This window comes from Mustela putorius, unplaced genomic scaffold (assembly GCF_011764305.1).
Source record: "Mustela putorius furo isolate JIRA1106 unplaced genomic scaffold, ASM1176430v1.1 tig00000145_pilon_pilon_pilon, whole genome shotgun sequence".
Taxonomy (NCBI): Eukaryota; Metazoa; Chordata; class Mammalia; order Carnivora; family Mustelidae; genus Mustela; species Mustela putorius.
In genome coordinates this window covers 47,301,456-47,326,729 of record NW_025421294.1, presented here as the reverse complement: position 1 = coordinate 47,326,729, position 25,274 = coordinate 47,301,456, and the positions used below count along the sequence as shown (strand labels likewise).

The 25,274-nt window shown below is 36.2% G+C and overlaps 1 protein-coding gene across 3 annotated transcripts in view; it reads right to left on the bottom strand.

The window, feature by feature from the left end:
• GABRB2 (gamma-aminobutyric acid type A receptor subunit beta2) overlaps positions 1–25,274 on the bottom strand; it is a 238,042-nt gene that overhangs the window by 116,922 nt on the left and 95,846 nt on the right. For all 3 annotated transcript variants that reach the window (XM_013064899.2, XM_004737681.3, XM_004737679.3), the window contains exon 6: positions 2,179–2,261. In XM_013064899.2, the coding sequence (XP_012920353.1) occupies positions 2,179–2,261 (83 nt within the window). The remainder of the gene's footprint in view (positions 1–2,178; positions 2,262–25,274) is intronic.

Sequence of the window (25,274 nt, the reverse complement as noted above, 5' to 3'; positions counted from 1 at the left end):
TAAGTGAAATAAGTTAGAGAAAGACCAATAGTATATGATGTTATTTATATATGGAATCTAAAAATAAATACTAGGTCATAGAAACAAGGGGTAACTTGGTGGATGCTGGGGGAGATGGCTGAAGGTGGTTAAAAGGTTACAAGTGTTCAGTTAAAAGATGAATAAGGTTTGGGTATCTACAGAATAGTGATTATACTTAACAACTACGTATTTCATACTTGGAAGTTGCTGAGAGAGTAGATATTTCTCAACACATACACACAAACACACACAGGGTAATTGTGTGAGATAATGTATGTGTTAAGTAACCCTATAGTGGCAATCATTTCACCAAATATAAATTATGGCATTATACATCTTAAACTTACACAATGTTATATATATCAATTATATTTCAGTAAAGCTGGGGAAAAATGTTGTTAGAAGGATAACTGAATTGAAATAAGAAATATAAAATTTTATTAAAATTTAATAAAATTAAATTTATTAAAATTTAAAGTTTCTAAAAGTCTGAGGAATTATCATGTTAATTTTAAAAGATTCATATCAGAATTATAATTTAATTACTTTAAAATACCTAGGTGTTGCCTGTGCCCTTAGGAATCAGTTCTTTAAAATAAAAAGTTCTTTTACTTACCTGAGGGGGTTGCAAACAGCTCAAATGAAATAACAACAGTGCAAGTGCTTTAACTATGTGCAAAATTATGATTATTTAAAATTCCATTCAAATTCCATTATGAAAAATTATCTTACCATAAAAATTTAATATTAGTACATGGCAATCTACTTAAAAAAAACACACACACACACATCCTTACACCAACAATTTGAAACAACCAAAGAATTTGGACTTTGAAGAACATTCTACTCTTAAATTGCATCATAAGTTATGAAAATGCAAAGTTATCCCAAAAATACTTACATAAAAATAATCATCAAAATCCTACAGGCCAATTTCATTCAATAGTTCCTTATTGCAAAGATCAAATGTGAAAATAATGATGATTTAGTAACAAATATGAAATCAAGTTCTTAAAAATGCATGTAAATGTAATTATCTCTGCAAGTTTTTTTTTGTTAAATGGACAAAATACCAGCAATGTGCCATAAATGCTTGTATTTCCTCTCAGAGCAATAACTTAGAGTTGGACTCCTTGTCACAGCTAGAGTTCCTCATAACAGCTGAGATATCCTATCTGCACAGCAGTCAAGTTACTCATTATCTAGAATGCTGGATATAAAATCATCAGCTTCCAATTGTTTCATGGGATGAGGTACAAAAACATTGCAAAGAACTGACAAAAAGAGATTCAAAATCCCATTTTATCTCAAATGACCTCTGAGTGTGATCTCCAAAAAGGAGACAGGGACAGGTTATGAAATAAATCAATGTTTTTGCTCACCCAATAGGGTAGGTGAAACTGAGGGTTTTAGGGAGTGGTGGGGGTGGTGACCCTGGTGGTGGGTATTATGGAGGGCACGTATCGAACGTAGCACTGGGTGTGGTGCATAAACAATGAATTCTGGAACACTGAAAAAAAATTAAATTAAAATTAAAAAAAAAAAAAGAATCACCCTGAAACTGTGGCCCAGAAAAGCAACAACACTGCAAAACAGGTCAGCACAGGAAAGAAAATAAACATGCACATATACACCAATCTTGTTCATCATATGGCCTTCGGCAAGAATATAAAATAAATTTTAGACACTGAAAATCGTCCCTCAGAATAAAAACCATTCCACCAATCCACACTCTGGAATGTTTTGACTAGAGACTCCAGAGACCACATTGATTTTGCAATTGCAAAGAGATAACGTTTATGAAAGGCAAAAACAATTGGGATTTCCTGTCTTAGCCTACCATCACCACTTATTTTCTCAACCCTACTGTGGCCCTGTGCACTAATTCCATTCTTTAAATGCCTGGAATAGCACTTGGTCTCCTTCTGAGGTCTTAGGGTCTTCCTTTTATTGCTAAATTATGTCTTCCCTTATATATCTCTCCCTGGGATTTAGAGATGAGACTAAGAGGTTGGCACATCACTGAGAAAAGATACTGTACCTCCATCCACCAGATTTACTATGGTAGCAAGACCTTTGTAGGACCTGTGGTCTGGACATGAACAAGAATAATCTTAAAGCAGTCTTCAGTCTAACTGCATTCTAAGAAAAACTTACAGCTTTCAATTTCCAAGGTGCAGTTTTGTTCATCCAGTGGGTACCGCCTTAAGTCCATCATGCAAGCAGCTGTGGTTGTAATTCTAGAAGAGAAATAGTAACAATATATACTGTTAGCTTGTCCATGGCTGGAGTTAGAAAAATTAAATCTAATATCAAATACGGTAGAACTGGGCCTCTAGGGGACAGATTTAGCCAAAGTTCTAGCAAAAAAAAATGGTGTAACAGCTTTGAATAACCATTTTCCTTTATAAGCCTCGGGCTGATTTATTTAAAAAAGAAAGAAAGAAAGACGGAACTAAATCAGTTTTTTCCCAGAGTGTAGTGTACTACCTGTTGTACCAAAGTCACCAGGGAGTGTTTGTTAAACGGGCAGTTTCCATGATTCAGAATGTCTTGGTGTAGGGAGGGATGGTCCCTGGGCTCTTTATTTTCTGGCATCACAGGTGATTAAGAATATCAACATGGGTAATTCCTCTTCCACTCACAGTTGTTTCCTTCTCCCTCAAATCTGATCTTCATTAAATCTTGGCTTTGACTCATCATTTTTGACATTTCTAATGCATAGTATGGTATTTTGCAACTGCTTTAATACAACACACAATCAACCTTTCATATATTGCCTGATTTGCTCTGTGCTGAGTAATCTGATATTCTCATGACCTGTTAGAAAACATCCTCCTATGGGGCTGGAAGAGTGACTTATTTAGAACACCTGACACCTTTATTATTTTATCAGAGAGATACGAATATGTCCCTTTAATGTCTTTATATTCCTCTATCAAAATTTTTCAGTAATCTTTTATTGAAGACCTACTAAAATGAGTCAAAAAGCATGTAGTCCTAAATGATTTGTTAGTTTATATTTTTTCTTCCAGTATTCACATTTTTCCTTTCTACCTAGAACATGTGTCTTCCTGATCTTCACAAGCCTTCTCTTCTGATCCTTCAGGTCAAAAATCACCTCCTCTGAGAGAGGCTTTTCCCAAACAGCCCACCCAAAGTAGTTGCCTTAACTAACGTTGCATCTTACCTGTTTATTGCCTTCAGACAAGTATCACAATCTGAAATTATCTTGCTTTTTTTTTTCACTTTTAAAAATTTAAATTAGTTTCAGGTATATACCATAATGAATTAACCATTACTCAGCCATAAGAAAGGAATGAAATCTTGTCATTCATGACAACATGAATGGACCTAGAGAACACTATGCTAAGTAAAATAAGCCAGAGAGAGAAAGACAAATACCATATGATTTCACTTCTATGTGGAATATAATAAACAAAGCAATTTAACAAACAAACAACAAGAAAGAGAGAGAAACAAACTGATGATTGCCAAAGGGGAGGGATGCGGGGGATGGGAGATGGGGATTAAGAAGTAAAACCTTCAGTTTCTTTCTTCGATTTTTTTTTTTAAGTACCTTTTCTCTCAAGAAAATGTAAGCTGTTCAGGGGCACAGGCTTTGTTCTATTTATTGTAAGGCAATCAATAACATCTTCTGGATAAGAAAAAATTATAAAGAAGCAAGCAGTTCGTTTTATTGATTATAAATCTTTTGTTTGGAGGACTATCTTATTGCATAATTTCTCTTCTTTTTTCCAACTTATAATGTGCCTTAAGTTTTAGGGATTCTTCTTATATTTTTAACAGTAAATATATTTTAATCCATTTGATTAACATTGTGTATATAGTACTAGAGTTTATCTTATCATCAAGCTGATTGTTTCTGCTTTCTTTTTTTTTTTTTTAAGATTTGATTTATTGACTTGCCACAGAGAGAGAGAGCACAAGTAGGCACAGTGGCAGGCAGAGGGAGAGGGAGAGGGAGAAGCAGGCTCATGACCCGAGCCAAAGGCAGTTACTTCACTGACTGAGCCATAGTGGCGCCCCTGTTTCTACTTTTAATGGGACTTACCAAATACTTATATTTTACAAATTCTAGAAATTATATAAAAACTAACATTCACATTTAACTATTAATTATATAACATTTAATTATTTACCAGGGGCTTAAAAATGACAACTTATTTTGGCTATAAAATATCTGACTGATTTTCTCACTGGTCTTTTTCTTTCTTTCTTTCTCTCCCTCTCCCTCTCCCCACCCCCCTACATGTAGTTACAGGATGATTGCTACTAACATACAGAAACCTGCATTATGTAGAAGAGAGATTTTTAAAGAAAATAAAATTATGTGTATGATAGTCATACCAAAACTTCCATGCTACTTTTGTAAGATAGCAGAAAAAATCCCTATCTTGAGAAACTAGAGAAAATCAACTTCATCCGACAGAATGATCACAAAGGACATTAAAGGTACAAGGGCACACATATGATAAAACAAAATAAGCAAGAGCCATAAGCAGATGCTCAACTGTGTAATTGGGGGTGAAGCTTTCGGTATATAGGTTGTGGTTTACACTTTTTGTGGATACATATTCATGGCAACTAACACCTGTGAACTGATGCTGTAAACACGAGTGCTGTGAACAAGAAAAATAAGTTGACTAATACTATTGCAGAAGAAATGAGTTTCTATCCATAGTTAAAAAATAAAATAGATGAAAATGTTTTAGTCGCAACATTTATATTTACACCAGTGTTTTAATTTTTTTAATGTCATGCTTTATAAAACAGAAAAAAAATACACAGAAGTATTTTTCTAGTCTATGTTTATAAGGCATTTGTGTCTCCTATTGGGTTAAAGCAGAAACTCTGTAGACAAAGTATTCCACTTGGAGTCCTGTTCATACAGACCAGAATGAGTGAGCTGGGATGAGTCACTCAGATCCTGCCATACTTGGATGCTCCTGAACACTTGAAATAAAAACTTGTCATCCTAACTGGTTGTGAGATGATAAAAGCAAGAAGAGATCTGTAACTCATAAAATGTCCTGTAACTTTTGTTATGACCACCTGCTAATGAGAAGATACAGAGATAAGTCATTTGATCAGTGGCTGGTATGTGGAAATAAGCATATGTATATGTTTATATACATGAAGAGGTAACGAATACTCATATACCTATATTAAAAGTAAAGCGGAACTATAAAATATGATGTAAATAATATCCAAACATATAACTCTGCAAAAAGTATGCCATATATGTAGATAGAACTACATTCAACAGATTTTAATACAAGCTACAGACATGTGTAACAAACCTGCATCTTTACCACATGATGTGTCAGATCAGGAACTACATCTGTTTTTGTCTTATTTGTATTTAAGCACTTTGGCATGTCCCTAGTGTGTATCATTAACCCAAGATTAAAATAGTCATAATAATAATAAAATAAAGAGAAGAAAAAAAGAAAGCAATGGTCATAAGCATTTTCAAACTGAGAATTTTGAAACAATTCTCTATATTAAGTGCCTCATTTAAATTATGTAAAAAAAATCTAAAAGAACAGATTTATAGAAGAAGCTACTCATAAATGAATCTTATTTAGAAAAGCTTAATGATCAACATCAAAATCTATTCTTTGGAACTTTATGATTTATAGCGGTGCTAAGTTTCTCTAAAAATAAGTCAATACAACAAATATAATTAATGGGTTTTCATAAACATGCCTTTCTCAATCCTGATAAACATCATTAAGGGGCCTTAAATTACTCAACACTAGTACTAGGAGTCTTTGAAGTGAAGCAAGTAACTCATAATGCAGGTATTCTGATTAAATTTTAAGACCACTATGTAGAGATAGCTTTGTCTTTAATCACGGGAAGCAGTCAATGATGCTTTCAGAATTTACCTCATATACATGCCACAAATTTTCTCTAGTTACCTGTGGAAATATGCCTTTTTGGGGTTGAATACTATTGCATGATGAAAGCCACCTTTGGGGAATGTCAATATTCTGACTGGCCTATTCCAAAGGCCAGATCTTTGGAGAAATTTTATATTCCTTAGCCATTGGGCCCTGTCAACCATAAAATACTGACAGGGTACAATAAAATTATATATGTAACATGCCCTAAAACAGTCAGTAAAGGCACCTATAAAATCAGGAAATTCAATAGCTTTGTCAGCATTTTGCACAAAGCCATAACAAATATTTTACGGTGTCATTGCTTGAAACTTAATGATACTACATAGAATTCCGAGATTGAATTATGATCAAATACAGTTATTAAGTAATAATAAATGTCTTCACCTCTCAGCCAATAAGAGATAACTCAAAATAATAGTCAATGTGACATGTTTTTGGCCCTTTCAACAGACTCTTTTATTTTTTTAAGATTTATTTATTTATTTAAGAAGGGGGAGAGGGAGAGTGAGGAGGAGAAATAGAGGGAAAGGGAGAGTGAGTCTTAAGCAGACTCCATGCTGAACATGGAGCCCAAAGCAGGGTTCAGTTTCACAATCCTAAGATCATGACCTGAGCTCCAACCAAGAGTCACACACTTAACAAACTACACCACCCAGATGCCCCACAACAGACTCTTCAAGATGAGCTACCAGCACTAGAATATATGGTCAAGCAAGTACCTTAACAGGTGAGAAGTTTGTCAGGATTTCAACCAGAGATAATAAGACAGTGACTGTGAACTTCTACTTTGATTTCTTTATCTAGATAACCACCCAATTATTCTATGCACACAAAAGTCTTTTTTTAATATCTTTGTATTTTTTAAGAAAACAGATGTCCATCTCCAACTATATTCAAAACGTGTTTTCCAATTCATAGCATGCTTTTATTTTATTTGAAATGTACATTTACTTAAAAGCCCAACTTCGTCTGATTACAAAGGATTAGGGAATCTTATAACATGAGTAGACATCATTACTAGAGAAAAATTACAATGTTAAAAACAACCAATGATCAAAAAATATGTTTATATATATTTTTTCTGGTTGTTTAATTAAAGACTTCAGGTGGGGGTGGGGGAAGACCAATATGCTGAATTTAAGCACGAGAGTACAAACTGAAATTTTGAAAAGTTCTAAAGAGCTCATCTGAGTCATTTCCCCAAAATGTACTTGAAAAGATTTGCTTCTGTACCTCCAAGCAGACGTGATATTATTTTGGGTCTCACAACCACTTTAGCTGAGAAACTAATTTCTCACATATATTCTTCTTGTGATATGCTCTTGCATTTTATAGAGTAGGTAAAGCAATGATACAAGACTTAAATAACTTCAGCTTTGCATTCTTGGTAGTAATAAACATACCTCATATTAACTGATAACTTACTGCATTCTAGACATCATCTAGTATTGCTTACATGTATCATCTCATGTAATACCAGTGTCCTATTTTTCCCACTTTATAGATAAGAAAATTGAGGCACAGAAAGGTAGAGTGTTTTTCTCTAACAGTCTCAGAGTGAGTAGTGGAGTTTCTATTTAAATCTAGGATGTTTGACTCCACAGCCCAGATACTTAGCTACCGTACTATAACTAACTAGCTAGTTGACCTTGATAAAGTCATAGCTTCTCCGGGGAACTGGCCGATTTCTGAAATCGCAAATGAGCTTGGAAATTCTGTAATCCTATGAAAATACATTGCATGTTCTGTGACCCTGTATATTTTGTAATTGTGTTTTACCCACACATTCAAATGCTGTATTTCACAGCTGTTCATTCTGTTTTAGTCAATTATGTAGATTAGCCTACCCCAGACAAGCAAAAATAGGCCTCTCCCCAAGGAGTCCCACTTAATATTCTCCCCTGATTGAAGGTCTCCCTCAGTATTTTTCTTCCAGCCTATGCTCTTGATTTACCTCCACAGAGTCCTGTTTAAATTAAAATCTCCAACACTCATGCATAATTGTTTTTAAAAGCTCTTTACAAGTCCTCATATAGAGTCACATGCGCTAGTACACTCAACTTTGTAATCACCAAAAAAAGTAAGATTGCTAGCAATCATGTTCCCATTTGATAAATCGTGCATTTGAGATTAGAGCTATTTGTACTGTTCTGCAGCTGTTTGGCCTTCTGTGACTCTTTGCTTTTCTGGAATCTTATCCTCTGTAAAGATACTGTGACCATTTTACACAGGTTTCTGCTACAAATCCTGGTGCTATTATCAAAGACATTTCCTTAAAATAACATGCCTGTAGAATCCAAACAGAATCTCACTTTGCAAGTATATAAATCCCACTCAATCAAAAATATTAATCAATATGGACATACAATCTAAGCCTTTATTCTTCGGCAGTCAGTTGCTTGTTTACCAAGATTTCCCACATTACATTCTCGATGGTCTCATCTGCAAATTGTGGCTATTTCAGCAACGAGAATATGCTCCCTTCTTTCTAAATTATGTCTTAAAGGAAGTCTGAGTCCCTGAGAAAGTGATCCTTCTATTTTTTGACTCATAACCTTACCACTAAAATTTGATTTCAGATCAATGTAAGGGATTTAACTGAACTAGAGCCACTTACCAACTGGAAAGACATAGAGCTGGGACTCAGATGATCTCAACAGTGATTTTGTTTTGTTTTTGAAATTTAAAACAATATCCATGTATGCCAGAAACTTTTTGTTGCATTCATCCAAATACATTTAAAATGTTTAATTTTGATTTTTAACACATCGAGAATCATACCATTTCAGAATAAATTAATCAGTTTTATTCTAGTCTTTTATTTGTTTATTTGTTTCAAGAAAGCAAGTAGTTCACAGATGCTGACTTATAGCTAGCCAATGTCAGGCCGGGGTTACAACCTCACTTGGGTCTATTGCCATTTCTTCCAAACCCTTCCAGTACTACTTTATAATATAAACTACATATGCTGGATGTCTTCCTTTGCCTCTCCAGCTCCACCCTCCACCCTTCATCACCAGATTTTGTGGCCTTACAGACTAGAATGTTTGGATTTCATAAACTGTCTCCCTGATTATCTGGCTTCAGGTTGGATTTGGCCCCTGGGGAGCAGACCAGGAGTTTAGAGGAGGAAGGAGAGTGAGACCAGGGGAACTCACTCCTTGGCTCCATTCCTGTGGAACTTGTGTCCAGGTTCCCCTGCCCCTGCCTTATTCTCCCTCTTTATGTCTGGCATGCCAGGGAATGGATGGGAAATCTGATGATCCTATGTTGGGGATGGGAGAGCACTGTTCTTTTTATAAATTTCTCTTTTAATACATTGTCTTCAAATTATCCCATTTTTAGAGTATTCTCTGTTTCCTGTTGGGCCCTTGACTGACAAACTATATTGTAGAAATGTACTTAAAATCTGAGGTTTTTTGAGTTAGACTGTCAAAAAAATTAGAAACATTTCATTCCTGGGTCCTTTGTCTAGGGATTTTAGGGATGAGGGAAAGAAGCTTCCCTCTACCTTAAATGAACTTCCCCCCTTCTATGACTACAGTCTCAGTTCATCACACCTAGGAAGCATTCTCCCTCCACCTTAGCTAAAGCAGCCCTAACTCCCCAACCCATTGGCCACTGTCATATTTCATTTTACTTCTTTATTTCATTATACTTGTCATTATCTGAAATTATCCTGTGTATGCATTTGTTTGTTCATTACTTTCTGTCTCCCTAGGAGACCCAGGGTCTATCTGAAGTTTGGTTTTCCAGTAGACCCTAAAGGAGACTTATCAAGCATCATCACCTATGAAAGAAAGGGAGAAGAGGAGAAGAGGCAGGACTGGACGCAAAAAGTGTCAGCACAGGATCCAGGCCTAATGGCATGGAAGTTCTGAAGGGAATATTGCCATCAGAGTACCTATATGAGCCTGACAGGGCCTTTAAACCTTTTCCCTCCCCACCACTGCAACACACACACACACACACACACACACACACACACAAACACACACACCTCCTTCCTTAAGCAACTGGTATTCAACATCTGAGGAAAAGACATACCATATGAAAAGCTCAGAGAAACACTTTTTTGTAGTAGATCCAGCTTTTAACGTACCATCACAACATATTTTCCCTGCAGTACATAGTTGCAACTGTGAAAACCTTAACCAGTAAAGTAAAATAGGCTTTACTGCAATAACAGTAACATAACTGCTGTTATGTTTCAAACATGAAAAACGAATTACAAAAATCTACCTCCTGTCACATACTGGCAATTCACCTTGTACTTCCAATTCCAATAAAATCCAGAAACACTGTGGTCTCTGGCTGTTCTGCCACTCTGATCTCCAATGGTAAAGATTTCCAACTAAATGACAGTTTTTCTATTTAAGAGTTAAGTTTTTTACATAAAATAGGCACCAGATGTGTGGAAACAATGCTTGACACCATTAGAAACCACACATTTGTAGAAATACAGATTAAGCCATGATTATTATTGCTTATCTAATCAGCAAAAATGTAAAGGAATTATAATATTCAGTTTTATAGATTCTGCAGGGAATCTTATGCTGGTGGTAGAACACAATGTAAATCAGTACAAACTTTCTGGGTGGTAATTTGATAACACTAATCAAAACCCCCAAAATAAGCAGCCTTTTTTCTTGAAATTCCACTTTAAGAAATTAATCGAAAATGAAATCATGTAAAACTATATACAAAGATGTTAAGTATGACTTTAAACTGGAAAAAAATAGAAACATTTTATACCTATAAATAATAACATAAGAATAATTAAATGCATTTTGATTTAGTAATATGATGCAATAAAAAGCACTTTGAGAAGAATGTGGACATAGAAAAGTGCTCTTGATTTTTTTCAGAGGCAAAAAAAAATTAGAAAACAGTTAAGTACAATCTCATATTTTCTTAAGGAGGTATACTGGTACACAATTAAATGGCTAAACATATACTAAAATAAATAGCGGAAATGTAGTTGGGTTTTGTTGTCTTATATTTTCTGTTGTTTCACCATTTTTCTGATGAATTAATGGTTGCTTTACTCTGAAAAATGTTAAGGTAATTTTTCCTGTCTGCTTTAGTCTTGACCAAGACTATTCATTATTACTCATTTACTCTATTTGCAGCAACATTTGTTCTGTATTGTGAATGTTTGATAATGTTCAGGATACTTAGATTCCATGGGTTGGAAATGTTGGTCAGAATGTTAATTGTGTCAAATATAGGTGCTTCAATAAATTTCCTATGCCATTAAAATGTTGGCAGAAATGTCATCATTTGATTATAAATTCTCAAGGTAGAAAGGATGATTAAATGATGTACAGATATACAAATAGCTTTCTGATGAGTGAATTTCTTTCATTAGACCGCTATAATTATTGTTCTAACTTGAACATCTCCAGTGACTTGGAATTCACTCTTTCTGAAAAGACCCTATTCCATCTTTGAAAAGCTATGATTACCAGAAAGTTTTTCTATACTTAACAGAATTTTCAATTTCTTTAACTATAAATTGTTTTTCTATATACTTTGCAGTATTTTGTATAGGGAGTGTTTTTATTTTACTTAGTGATTCACTAAAGTTTTTGATGTTATTTTGTCATCAAAGCTATAAATCATTTACATTCTTGTTTCTTAAATTGCTTATGTCTAGACAGTCCCTCTCCATCCTAGGATGAGATAAAGATTTTTTTCTACATTTCTGTTTCACAGTTTCAAATTTTATAGTAATTCTTAAATCCATTGGGAATTGTTACTGATATACTGTATGCACTGAAGACATATTTAAGATTTTTCATGGAAAGAATGGGCTATTATTTTTTGACTAGCAAATTGTCATTTTTTTAATGTCATAAGTGGTAAAAATATGGATAAAGTAGAATTCTCAAATTGCTGATAAAAATGTAAATTGATTCAAACTTTATAAAGGGCAGTTTGGTTATCAGAACCTTTCACATACTGGCCAGTAGTTTTGCTTTTTGGAAATTTATTGAGGAAAACATAGAAGAGGACAAAGAAGCATGTACAAGGATATTCATCCTTGCATGATACATCATTATAAGGCATGGAGAACACAGCAGCTGGTAAACTGATGGTATAAAACTCTCGTACACATGAACACAGAGATCAAGAATAAGCACTTTGGAAATGACCAAGGAGTCTTGAGCTCAGGTCTTGATTCTGTGTTTTGCTGTGTTTCCTTGAGCCAGCATATGAGAAGGAACTTCTACAATGCAAAAGGTCCTTCTGAATCTGGAAAATTATTTATTCAGAATTCTACAGAAACATGATCCTGAAAATCTCACCAAAAAGCAATTAAGACTAACTTTCTTTTGACTAATGGAAATCATTTTATTTATCCAGAGGTGTTTAGTTACTTAGGACGGAGTTTTGAAGTGATTGTGGGGGGTGACAAAAGCAGTTCACAGCAACTAAAAACTGAAATTCAGAGAGCCCCACACAAGTAAAGACTGATTAAAACAAAACAAAAAAGGTGTGGGGGCACCTGGGTGGCTCAGTGGTTAAAGCTCCTGCCTTCGGCTCAGGTCATAATCCCAGGGTCCTGGGATCAAGCCCCACATCAGGCTCTCTGCTCAGCAGGGAGTCTGTTTGCCCCTCTCTCTCTGCCTGCCTCTCTGCCTACTTGTGCTCTCTGTCTGTCAAATAAATAAATAAAATCTTAAAAAAAAAAAAAGTGTGCCTTGGTGGTTCAGTTAGTTAAGCTTCTCACTTCACCTCAGGTCATGATCTCAGGGTCCAGGGACCCAGCCCCGCATCAGGCTCCTTGCTCAGGGAGGAGACTGCTTGTCTTTCCCTCTGCCCCTCCACCCCCTGATGAGGTGCCTGCAGCCTTCTCTGTCTCTCTCTCAAATAAATAAAATCTTTAAATTAAAAAAAAATTAGAGGGCACCTGGGTGGCTCAGTGGGTGAGGCTGCTGCCTTCGGCTCAGGTCATGATCTCAGGGTCCTGGGATCGAGTCCTGCATCGGGCTCTCTGCTCAGCAGAGAGCCTGCTTCCCTCTCTCTCTCTCTCTCTGGCTGCCTCTCTGCCTACTTGTGATCTCTCTCTGTCAAATAAATAAATAAAATCTTTAAAAACTAATAAAAAATTAAAAAAAATTAGAGGCTATATTGGAAAAAGGTGTATTTGAAAAATTCCTATCAAAACACATCCATAATGCAGAGTTGTTTGAAGACATAGAGGAAAAGAAAAAAAAAATCACCTTATACCCAAATGATGGCCCACTTTCTTAAGAAGTTTAGTTGACAAAATAAACAGGTAAAGCAGAATGAAGTGGTTCATAATTTTTAAAATGGGACCACTTTAAAGGAGCCTTTTATTTTTTAATTTTTTTTAAAGATTTTATTTATTTATTTGACAGAGAGAGAGATCACAAGTAAGTGAAGAGGTAGGCAGGGAGAGAAAGAGAGAGGAGGAAGCAGGCTCCCCTCTATGAGAGAGCTGGGTGCGGGGCTATATCCCAGGACCTTGGGATCATGACCTGAGCTGAAGGCAGAGGCTTTAACCCCCTGAGCCATCCAGGCACCCCTAAAGGAGGCTTTTAAAGAAACAGAAAAGGCTTAAAAAAACATAAACACATTAAAATAACAATTTACAATAGAAATTACTCAAGTATTATTATAGCATGTTGCAAAAAACCAAGCATGAAAATAAGCACATCCAATTCTGGGGTAAAAAATGAAAACCTATAACCGAAGTTATCATAAGGGAAAAGGTGTGTATCACTGTGTTTATATGGACAATTTCATTTCACCAAAACTGGGAGAGGGAAACAGAACTGGAAGAACGAGAGAATGGACAACAACGTTAAAGAATGCCTGCAGTGTCAGTGTTGTGCCTAAATGCTGTATTGGTCTCTCTGTCTCTCTATCTGTTTCTCTCTCTAGGAAGAAGAAAAAGAATATGACAAAATGGCTTCATACTTCAGGTAAATGTTACTGGGTATTAAAACCTGAAAATTAATTGTTTAGCAAATGGCTGGATGGGTTCTACTGTTCCAGCTGGAGAAGAGAGAGTAGACTGATGGATATAGTAACAGCCTCTATTTATATGGAGGGCTCAAGGGAGTGATGATCTGCTGTTCACATTTCCTCCTATGGACCAAATGGAAGCTATGGTCATAAATTCTATCATGAAGGACGTGGAAGATTTAGGTTAAACAGAAAGATGACTTGGCTGGTCATGAGGGCTGTAAAATAATGAAATGGCTCCCCAGGGTAGATGGTAGATTTTCCTTTCTAAAGATGATGTGTAAAGAATAGGCTCATCTGTCAGGGCGATGAAGGCGGGGGGGCTAACCATGGCACAAGGAGAGTCTCAGTGATGGGCTGTACTTTCTGGTTCACTAAAGCAGAATCTATCTTTAATTTTCAGCTACTGAAGCAAATGCCCCAATTCTTTGCAGCCTCAGCACACCTTTGTTGGCTTGTAATGGATTTTAGCTTAATAAAACAGACAATAACTTGAGGACTCCCTAAATGTAATTAAATAACTAAAAGGTTGTAATACAGCCTATAAACGTTGAAATTATTTCAAGGCATGCTTAATGACAACAAGGGCTAGGTAAAGATCTATTCCTGTCAAGTAATTATTAACAAAATCATTCAAGACTATCCTTATAGCCCTGGGATGCAACATTATATGTTGGTCATAGTTTTTATGCTCAGTGTTCATATTAGTTAAGGCATTTGTGGTTATGTAATATTACAATGTTGCTAATGAGTAATTATTTCTATAAGTGATTAAGATGTATCACTGTGACATAAGCAATTTTATATTTGCTATCTCAATGGATTTCTTGTCTTCCCCTATCCCAACCCCCACGACAAAGCTCATTCAACTGTCTTTTCTTGACAGGAAAAAAATAGTCTAATAATTGCCAAATGCACACCATTCCTGAGAGAAATACGATGCAACAAACTATTCTCTATCAATTCTTAACCCACCATTAGGGAGTAAAGAGAGTATAAGGACTTTGAGCTGGGTATGTATTAATTTAAAAACCTAAACCTAAAATTTGCAAGTTAATTATAATTTGGTAAATGAGTTTGAGAAAGATTTAAGCTCCTGAATTATAATATACTTGAGTGACAATAAAGAATTGACCAATATTAATATCCATAGTGAGTCTACATTTTTGCATGATGCTTGCTAAGAACTGGAGAAAATATTTTATAAAATTACTAAGATGTGGTCTTTGGCCGTAAGACCTTAAAATCAAAGCTCAAATACAAGATCCAGGAAGAAAGTGGTCTAAGAGGATATTAACTATATAAATTTGGATTAATTATTTAACTTCTTTGAGTCTCAATAATAATAATAACATGTCAACATGAGGGCATCTACCTCTTAGTGTGGATATAAAAACTTAAACAATACATAGAAATTGTTTAGCATGGTATAAGCATACCTACAAACTTTAGCTATAAATATAATTATATTTATTTTTACTTATATTTATTATTGTTAGACATATGTGTTAATTATGAATAATTTGTATTATAAGTTCTCCAGTAAGGAAGATGATTGGAAACTGAAGCATCCACTGCAGAGAAAATGAGCTATCAGCTAGGTGACAGAGAATAGATAAGATTTTATTAAACAGAATGTAGGTAGGAGGATTTTCTCATCAGCTTTGCACAGGGTGAGCACATGCTCAGAGTCAGGACATAGGGGTAAAATGGTAGAGAAATTTGTATGGTAAGCAAATTTGTTGAGATTCATACCTGTTTGAAGGGCTGAATGTAGTGGTTGACCTTTTATTCCAAGCAACTTGGTTTATATTTTTATTCACTGAAAATTACAGAACATGGTATAATATAATTTGAAACAAAGTGGTAAAATTATGAGATACTTAAATCTGATTGAGGAGTCACATACTCAGACACCTAAGGGGTCCCAGTTTATGGCCTCAGTATGTGGAATAGGCTCAACGTAAGACAACTGGGAATGGGAGGACTGGGGTGAACCGGAGAAAACATACCTTGTCTCAACACAGTATTTCTCAGCTCTAGCTGAATGCTGCTATGTGGGAAATAAGGCCCAATGTTTTCAATCATTGGATTTTTGAATAACTAATTAGAAAATATAAATTTTAAAATGAGATGTCCTAATTTTTTATAATGTTGTGTTGGTCAAATAAAACACCTCCATGAATTGGATATGTCTTGAGGGCAGATAGTAGGCATCCCTTGATATAATCTGTAATTTTACAAATGAAGAAAGCAAGTCTCTGAGACCTTAAGTGAATCACCTGAATTGACACAGAGTGAGTTAGAGGCACCACTGGGATCTGAACCAATGGTAATTTTATCCAAAGGTAAACTAACCCTCACTGGGGGCTAGGCTTTATCCCAGTCAGCATGGAACCATGTGAGCACATGCCCAGAACGAGGGCATTTGGAAGTTTCAGTGCAATGTCCATTGTACTAATACATGACTTTAAGTTCTAGATTATTTTTCATTAGAGTCTGAAAGTAAACAATGTAGCAGATGAACAAAGGTCAAAATAAAGTTGAAAAAAACAAGTTTAAGCATTGGTTCTCTTTTCTTGGTGTTAGTGTAATAGAGAGGAAAGAACATGTCTAGGGGAGTCACATGGTCCTGTGTTTACCATTTCCCAGTAATGTCACTTGAGGAAGTTAGTTTGCTTGTTTTTAAAATGGAAATAATGATGCCTACCATGTAGGGTTGCTGGAACTCAATAACTTGATGGCATGCTATCACATTTGAGTGATCATGTCATAAAACTTAGTTTTCAAACATTGATTTAAAAAAGTCAAGGAAAGCATGGATGATTTAAGAATCAGGAAAGCATGTTCTGATGTAAGCATTTATAGTCAAGTTCCCTAGGAAGTGTAATTTAAAACTCAGCAAGGATAACAACTAACTAAATTACTAATAAACGGCTCTGCCATTAATATAATCTAGATCAGTGAAAAATCAGACATTGTTAAAGCAGAAATAAAGATAGGTTACACATAGTATTGTTATTAAGATCAGTTGCTTTTACTTGTGATCTCTGTCAAATAAATAAATAAAATCTTTTAAAAAATTAAGATTAGTTGCTTTTATAATATACTATAAGATAGAAGAGTTGTGAGTTAAAGCCAATTTTCACAGTTAAAGAAATGAGCCGAGTTACTGTAAATCTTCAAGAAAATTGATGAGTTGGGGCCATAAGCAAGCCTTATAATAGAACAGACTTCTGTATTTACAAATGTGACTCCAAAACACAGAACTAGCATTTTTAGAAAAGAGGTGGGATAATATTTGGCATCAGTCTTGGATTTCAAGCTGGACCTGGCATTTCCAGCTCTGTGACACAGGGGATATTACTAATCCTTCTCACAGTTTGCTTTTCTGTAACTTATGGATAAAAAAATGTCCATTTTATAGCAGAGCTATGAGAAATCAAACAAATAATGTCTATGAAGCACTTAGAGCAATTACTTGCAAATCCTCAGCGTTAGGTAGAGGGTAACTGCTCTTATCATCATTATTATAATCTATTTTAAGACACAGGGGGAGTAGAATTTTTTAAAGATTTTATTAATTTATTTGAGAGAGAGAAGGTGGTGGAGCAGGTGAAGGAGAGGGAGAGAATCCCAAGCCAACTCTGTGCTGAGTGCAGAGCCCGATTCGGGACTTGATCTCACAAAACTGAGATTATGACATGAGCTGAAACCAAGAGTTCGAGGCTTAACTGACTGAGCCACCCAAGCACCCCAGGAATATTTTTTTAAAAAGAAAAAGAAAGGAGTAGTTAAAAATACTATTGCACAAAAATACTACAGTTAATGCTTTGAACACATGGATAACATGATGAATTTTTTATTTTAAAAGTAATATGATTTATGTCAAATCTAGAATGGCAAATTCATATTTATGCCTTTGATTTCCATAATTGACAGGAATACACTATCAAATAGCAGCTTCTGTGACACTGGAAACACAGTATGTATACCTTTTATGTTGTCCTAACAATCAGTAAAATATTCCACAAAAACTATGTAAGGAAAGCACTTGATAAAGAGTAGTTTCTAGATTTCCTCTGCATGATTTTTAAACTTCTTTCTCTAATAATGGCTTTTTCAAAAGAATTTGTTAAAGATTTTGCCTATTTACCTTAGAGATAGAGAGAGCACATGCATGCAAGCAGAGTGGGGAGCAAAGTGGGGGGGAGGGAGAGGGAGACAATCCCCAGCAGATTCCGTACTGAGCACAGAGCCCAACATGGGGCTCAATCCCACAACTCTGAGATCAGGACCTGAGCCAGAACTAAGAGTCAGATTCCCAACCAACCAACTGAGCCACCCAGGCTCCCCTCTAATAATGGCTTTTTTAAGGAAGAAACACAAAGCGGTAAGAAATACAGCACTTCCATCTTCAGGTTTATGTAAAAATAAATATCTAAGATTAGTTCATTTAGGTGATTGTTCAATCATTTTTCTCATTCTGGAAAATACTGTTTTATATTTAAAGCATAATTAATGTAATCTTTGATTTCCACAGATACTGAACTGATACCATTTATAGGAATAGTGTTCATTAAATACAAAATGTTAACTAAAGATTTTGGGAGTGTTTTATCCCATCTGAGGAACTGGGCCGGGTGCACATATGAAGTGCATCACCACTTATTTCAATTGGTTAGCATATAGCTTTAAAACATGAATTAAAAGCCCTTTAATAAAGACATGAATTTTCCAGTTTCCCTAAGAACCCATCTTTCCAGATTCTCTCCAGTTAGTAATGCACCGAAGCCCAGTGGATGTTTGACTCCATGACACTGGCTTCAAGATACATTCATACCTCAGAGATAATGTAAGTTTGGTTCCAGACCACCACAATAAAGCAAAAATCACAATAAATTAATTCAAATGAATTTTTTGATTTCCCAGTAATATAAAAGTTATGTTTATACTACAGTCTATAAAGTCTATAATCTATTATAGTTTATTAAGCGTGTAGTACATTATGTCTAAAAAATGATGTACACACCTTAAAACAATTTATTGCTAAAAATGATAACCATTATCCGAGCTTTCAGCAGTTTATAATTCTTTTGCTGGTGGAAGGTCTTTCCTCTACGTTGATGGCTACTGACTTATCAGGGTGGTCGTTGGAGAAGGAAGGGGATGCTTGTGTCAATTTCTTAAAATAAGACAATGAAGTTGGCTACATTGATTGACTCTTCCCTTCACAAATGATTTCTCTGTGCAGCACTTGGGTGGCTGAGTTGGTGAAGCAGCTGTCTTCAACTCAGGTCATGATCCCAGGGTCCTGGGATCACGTCCTACATCTGGCTCCCTGCTCAGTGAGGACCTTGCTTCTCTCTCTGCCTGCCTCTCCCCCTGCTTGTGTTCTCTCTCTTTCTCTCTTTCTCTCTGTAAAATAAATGAATAAAATCTTTAAAAACACAACAACAAAAACCCACAAATGCTTTGTCTATAGCATGCAGTGCCATTTGATAGCTTTTTACTCACAGTAGAACTTCATTCAAATTTAGTGTCAGTCCTCTCAACCCCTGCTCTGTCAACTAAGTTGACATAATGTTCTAAATCCTTTGCTGTTACTTTGACAATCTTCACAGCATCTTCATCAGGAGCAGAAGTCATCTCAGAAACACTTTCTTGGTTCATCCATGAGAAGCAACTCCTCATCCATTCAAGTTTTCCCATGAGAGTGCAGCAATTCAGTCCCTTCCTCAGGCTCCACTTTCACTCTAGTTCTCTTGCTATTTCTACCACATCAGCAATTATTTCCTCCGCTTAAGTCGTGAATGCCCCACAGCCGTCCACCAGGGTTGAAATCCACTTCTTTCAGACTCCTGTTCATGCTGATAGATTGACCTATTTCCATGAATCACAAGTTCTTAATGGCATCTAGAATGGTGAATCCTTGCCAGAGGTTTTCAATTTACTTTGCCCAGATCCATCAGAGGAATCACTATCTATGGCAACTAGGAAATCTATGAAATCTAGGAGAACTATTAAATTTATGGCCTTAATAAGTGTATTTCTTAAATAACAAAAGTTGAAAATCACAATTATTCCTTAATCCATGAGCTTCAGAACGGATGTTGTGTTAGCGGGCACGCAAAAAAAAAAAAACATTAATCATGCTGTACAGCTCCATCAGAGCTCTTGGGTGGTCAGGTGCATTATCAATGAGCAGTGATATTTTGAAAGGAATCTTTTTTCCCAAGCAATCTTTTTTTCTCAACAGTGGACTATAAATAGGAGTGCTGTCATCTAGGCTTTGCTGCCCCATTTATAGAACACAGGCAGAATAGAGTTAGCATAATTCTTAAAGGCCCTTGGAGTTAGCATAATTCTTAAAGGCCCTTGGATTTTCCAAATGGTAAATGAGCATTGGCTTCCACTTAGAGTCACCAGCTGTATTAGCCCCTAACAGGAGAGTCAGCCTATCCTTTGAAGCTTCGAAGCCAGGCATTGACTTCACCTCTCTAGCTACAAAAGTCTTAGAAGCTGTTTTCTTTCAATGGAAGTCTGTTTTGTCCACATTGGATATCTGTTGCTAAGTGTAGTCACCTTTATTAGTTAGCTTAGCTAGATCTTCTAAATAACTTGTGGCAGCTTCTACATCAGTCCTTGCTGCTTCACCTTGCACCTTTTTTTAAGGATTTATTTATTTATCAGAGAGAGAGAGATTGAGAGAGCACACAAGCAGGTAAAGTGGCAGGCAGAGAAAGAGAGAGAAGCAGGCTCCCCACCAAGCAAGGAGCCTGATGCAGGACTCAATCCCAGGACCCTGGGATCATGACCTGAGCCAAAGGCAGTGGCTCAACTGACTGAGCCACCCAGGAGTCCCACCTTGCACTTTTCCGTTAAGCAGAATGCTTCTTAAACCTCATGAACCAACCTCTACAAATTTCAAACTTTTCTTCTGCAGCTTCTTCACCTTTCTCAACTTTCATATATATATGTTTTTTAAGATTTTATTTATTTATTTGACAGAAAGATATACAGTGAGAAAGGGAACACAAGTAGGGGGAGTGGGAGACAGAGAAGTAGGCTTTCCGCCAAGCAGGGAGCCGGATGTGGGCTTGATCCCAGGACCCGGGATCATGACCTGACCCGAAGGCAGACACTTAACGACTGAGCCACCCAGATGCCCTGTAACCTTCATATATTGAAGCGAGTTAGAGCCTGGTCTGAGTTAGGTTTTGGCTTCTGGCAATGTTGTGGCTGATGTGATCTTCTGTTCAGATATAAACAGATTTGTTCAGATATGAGCAAGAAGATTGTTTTGCTTTCTTATCATTTATGTGTTCACCAGAGTAGCCTTTTAATTTCCTTCAAGAACTGTTCCTTTGCTTTCACAGTGTGGGTAGCTGGCAAAAGAGACCAAGTTTCCCTCCTACCTAGGTTTTTAACATGCCTTTCTCACTGTGCTAAATCATGTCTAGTTTTTTATTTAAGGTGAGAGACAGATGTGTGACTCTTCCTTTCACTTACACTAAGAGGGCATTGTAGGATTATTAACTGGCCTCAGTAACACTATTGTGTCTCAAGAAATATGGAGGCTTGAGGAGAGGGCAAGAGATGAGAGGAATGGTCACATGGTGGAGCAGTCAGAGGACATGCAACATTTTTCACTTAGGTTTACCCTCTTATAGGGTACAGTTTGTTAGGACCCAAAACAAAATAGTAGCACTAAAGATCACTGAACACAGATCACTGTAACAAATATAATAATAATGAAAAAAAATTGAAATACTGTGAGAATTACCAAAAGGTGACACAGAGACATGAGGTAAGCAAATGCTGTGGGGAGAATAGTAGGCTTGTTTGATGCAGGGTGGCTACAAACCTCCAGTCTGTATCTGTGAAGCACAATAAACCAAGGTATGACTGTAGTTAGTAGTTGAAAACCACTTAAATATTCTGAAATACAGGGTTGGCAACATGCAGCATTACCTACAAGTATGACAGATTAAGTAGCTTCGAAAATCATACTGCAGAAAAATGAAGGAACATTATTAAGTGAATAAAGAATATCATCAAATGGACAAAAAACATAATCAATTTTATGTGAAAACATATTCAAAGAATACAAAAGGAAACTACCTGACTGGAAAATGACAGGTATCTCTGAAGGTATTTTTTTTCTTTAAAATTTGATACTTTTAAAAAATACTTTACTTGGGGCACCTGGGTGATTCAGTCAGTTAAGCATCTGCCTTCAGCTCAAGTCATGATCCCAGTGTTCTTGGATCGAGTCCCACGTTGGGCTCCCTGATCAGTAGGGAGTCTGCTGCTTCCTCTGCCCCTCACCCTGCTTGTGCTCTCTCTCTCACTCTCTCTCTTTCTCTCAAATAAATAGTTCATAAAATAGTAAAATAAAATAAAATACTTTACTTTCCAAATTTTCAATGACTAATATTTATTATTTAGGTAACTGGAAGACATACTCTGTCTTACGAAAAAAGGAAGGGAGAGAGAAAGAGAGAAATGACATTTCTTAAATAACTCCATATAATGGAAGGCAGAGGACTCAGTAATTTTTCATACCTCCGGTGCCTCATCATTTTACAGATACATGACTTTACAACAATGCCAACAATTATGCTGCACATTCTATCAGCCCATATGGTCTATAGACATGGCATGTATGCAATGATATATAGATATAGATATAGAATGATGTTTTAAATTGAATAATCTATGAAAAAAATCTCTTACCTACAAAATATGTGGCTGGAATTTAAATTTATAAGATTTATTTTTCTAAAATGTAGGAGCTAGAGCTAAGAAAGCAAATCATTCCCAATTTATGTATCTCTAAATATGAAGACTAGTTTGTATCAGTTATAATAACCTATGTGTTCACAGAAAGGTAAAACAGACAATACAGAGTCACTGTTACAACTGCAGAAGTCAGATAGACTTGAATCCAATATTAGGTTCTGTGCTTACAAGATGTGTGACGGTAGGTACTTTTTTTAACATTTTTGGGTTTCACTTTCCTCTTGTGTAAAAATACCTACTTTTTGGAGTTAAAGTATATAAAGCACTTAGTATAGTGTGCCTGGCCCAAAATGACTGCTAAGTAACTGTGGATTAAAATGAATGTTTAAATGAGCAATAAATGAATGGAAAAAATGAACATGGAAGTAAATAAAATGTCATGGGCAAAAGTATATGCTTTGTGTTAATTTGAGGAATGTATTTAAAATAATATATCTAGTGTTGTGTAGAGTCTTCCACCAGCATATGGAGGTAGCCCCTTTGCTGGCCAGAGGCCCCATGGAAGGGTTAATGGAAACCAAACCCTACTATCCTCTATGGGGAATTTTAAGTGACAGTCCCGGAGCTCTCCTCCTGTCAGCGTAGAGAAATGGATATGTATGCGCCTTCCCAGTGCTGAGCAACCTGTCCACAGCACAGGCGGAGCATCACTGTTCTGGGGACTTTGGGATTCCATGGGTAACAATTACTCAGTGACCACTACCCGGGTCAGACAGAAAAGAATTCCCAGCCACTGGCACTCATCCGCTCTACCCTGCCATTGCATTTCTTTTTCATTGCTCTCCTCTTTTTTTGATCTTGGAGTCTCCCTCTAGCCCTGTGACATGTCTCCCCATCTGTTCATGCAGATGGTGCTATCCAAAGAAGTAAAAAATCTGGTGTCCCCAAATCCCTCCTGATTCAGTTGGTTCTCTTTAAAACAGAGCAGTGGAGAAAATAAATGAGGAAATGGAAGGCATATTTTATTTTATTTATTTATTTAAAAGATTTTGTTTATTTATGCAAGAAAGAGAGAGAAAGAGAGAGCACAAGCAGGGGGAGGAATATTAGAGGAGGAAGAGGGAGACAATCTCCAGCAGACTCTATGCTGAGCACATAGTCAAGCATGGGGCTCAATCCCACCACCCTGAGATCATGACCTGACCCAAACCAAGAGCTGGACCCTTAACCAACTAAGCTACCCAGGTGCCCCAAAACCATATTTTAAAGCACAGAAAGGTAATGGCTCATAAAAGAAATACATTCATGTTTTGTGTCTGGTTTGCCGTGAATGCTGTCTGCCTAGGTAAAACTTTATTCTGACTTTCTCCTGAATAAAACTGTGTTTGCAATAGCTGACAGTATCTGAAATATAGAATTAAACCTCCCCCTGACCCCCAACCCCCACCAAATCTTATTAGTCAGCAACTACACTAATGACCTATGGAAATTTGGATCAGGTATATTTTACTCTTTTTTCTATCCATGCCTATGAAAACTGAAAATTTGGAAGGATGAAATCGTTTTTTGAAATGAAAGTAGGTTGTCACTAAACAATAGTAATTTGATTTTGCAGAATTTAAAAATACTACAAAAGATGAAATTGAGCCAAGCATCCCACTCATGATGGAGAAAACAGAAGCCTAAGCATCAATCAAAAAGAATAAAATCACAAATAAAGGAAAAGTAACCCTGGGATATAGTCTCTTCTTTGTCCAAGATGTCTGAGATCTTCATAATAAATAAACACTAAAACTAAAACCTATCTAATGACTCAGACTTTAGTCAACCTCTTAGGCAATTTTAAAATCTTAAGCGTTCTCAAATTAGAAGGTCTGATAATCTATATTATTTGGAACTTGGCCTCTCAGAGTAAAACACTGTTTTTCTTATGTCTTAGAATTTAGAAATGCATTTTCACTCCTGTGTTGATCTCCCCCTCTATTCTTTTAGCATGCATCCCCATCGAGCCCCTGGCCACGCATGTTGTAGACACAGACTTTTCCTCTTTCAGAGTAACTCCACCTTCCACAAATAAGGATCAGACCTATGCTTTGTCTCATCCCCCATCACTGGGTGATGACTGATTGTTCCAGAGATTAACTAACAAGGATCCATGAACTAACCCTTAGTGAGTAAGGTAAGTGAAGCAGTGAAATGTACAGTTTTGTCACATACTAAATGTGCTAATTAAGAGCCAGCTGCGAGTGGTGGGCAATGTTTCTCATTATCACACCACAGACCCTTTTACATAGGCAGAAGACTGACCCCTGTGTCCTTTATATCTAACTTCCCAAAGGAAAAATAAACCCACAGCCAAGTGGGCTAATATGACTTGCAAAAAATATTGTCCCAAACAAATATTAGTGGTCTTTTCCCCACACAGTAGTCAACCTCACTCCTCCCACTTCCTGCCTTGCTTCCTATCACACAAACACAGAAAACATACCTTTGTGCACACAGTTGCACATGCATACACACACAGTTTGAAATATAGACAAGATAGTTTAAATAACATAAAGACATGCTCTATGCTAA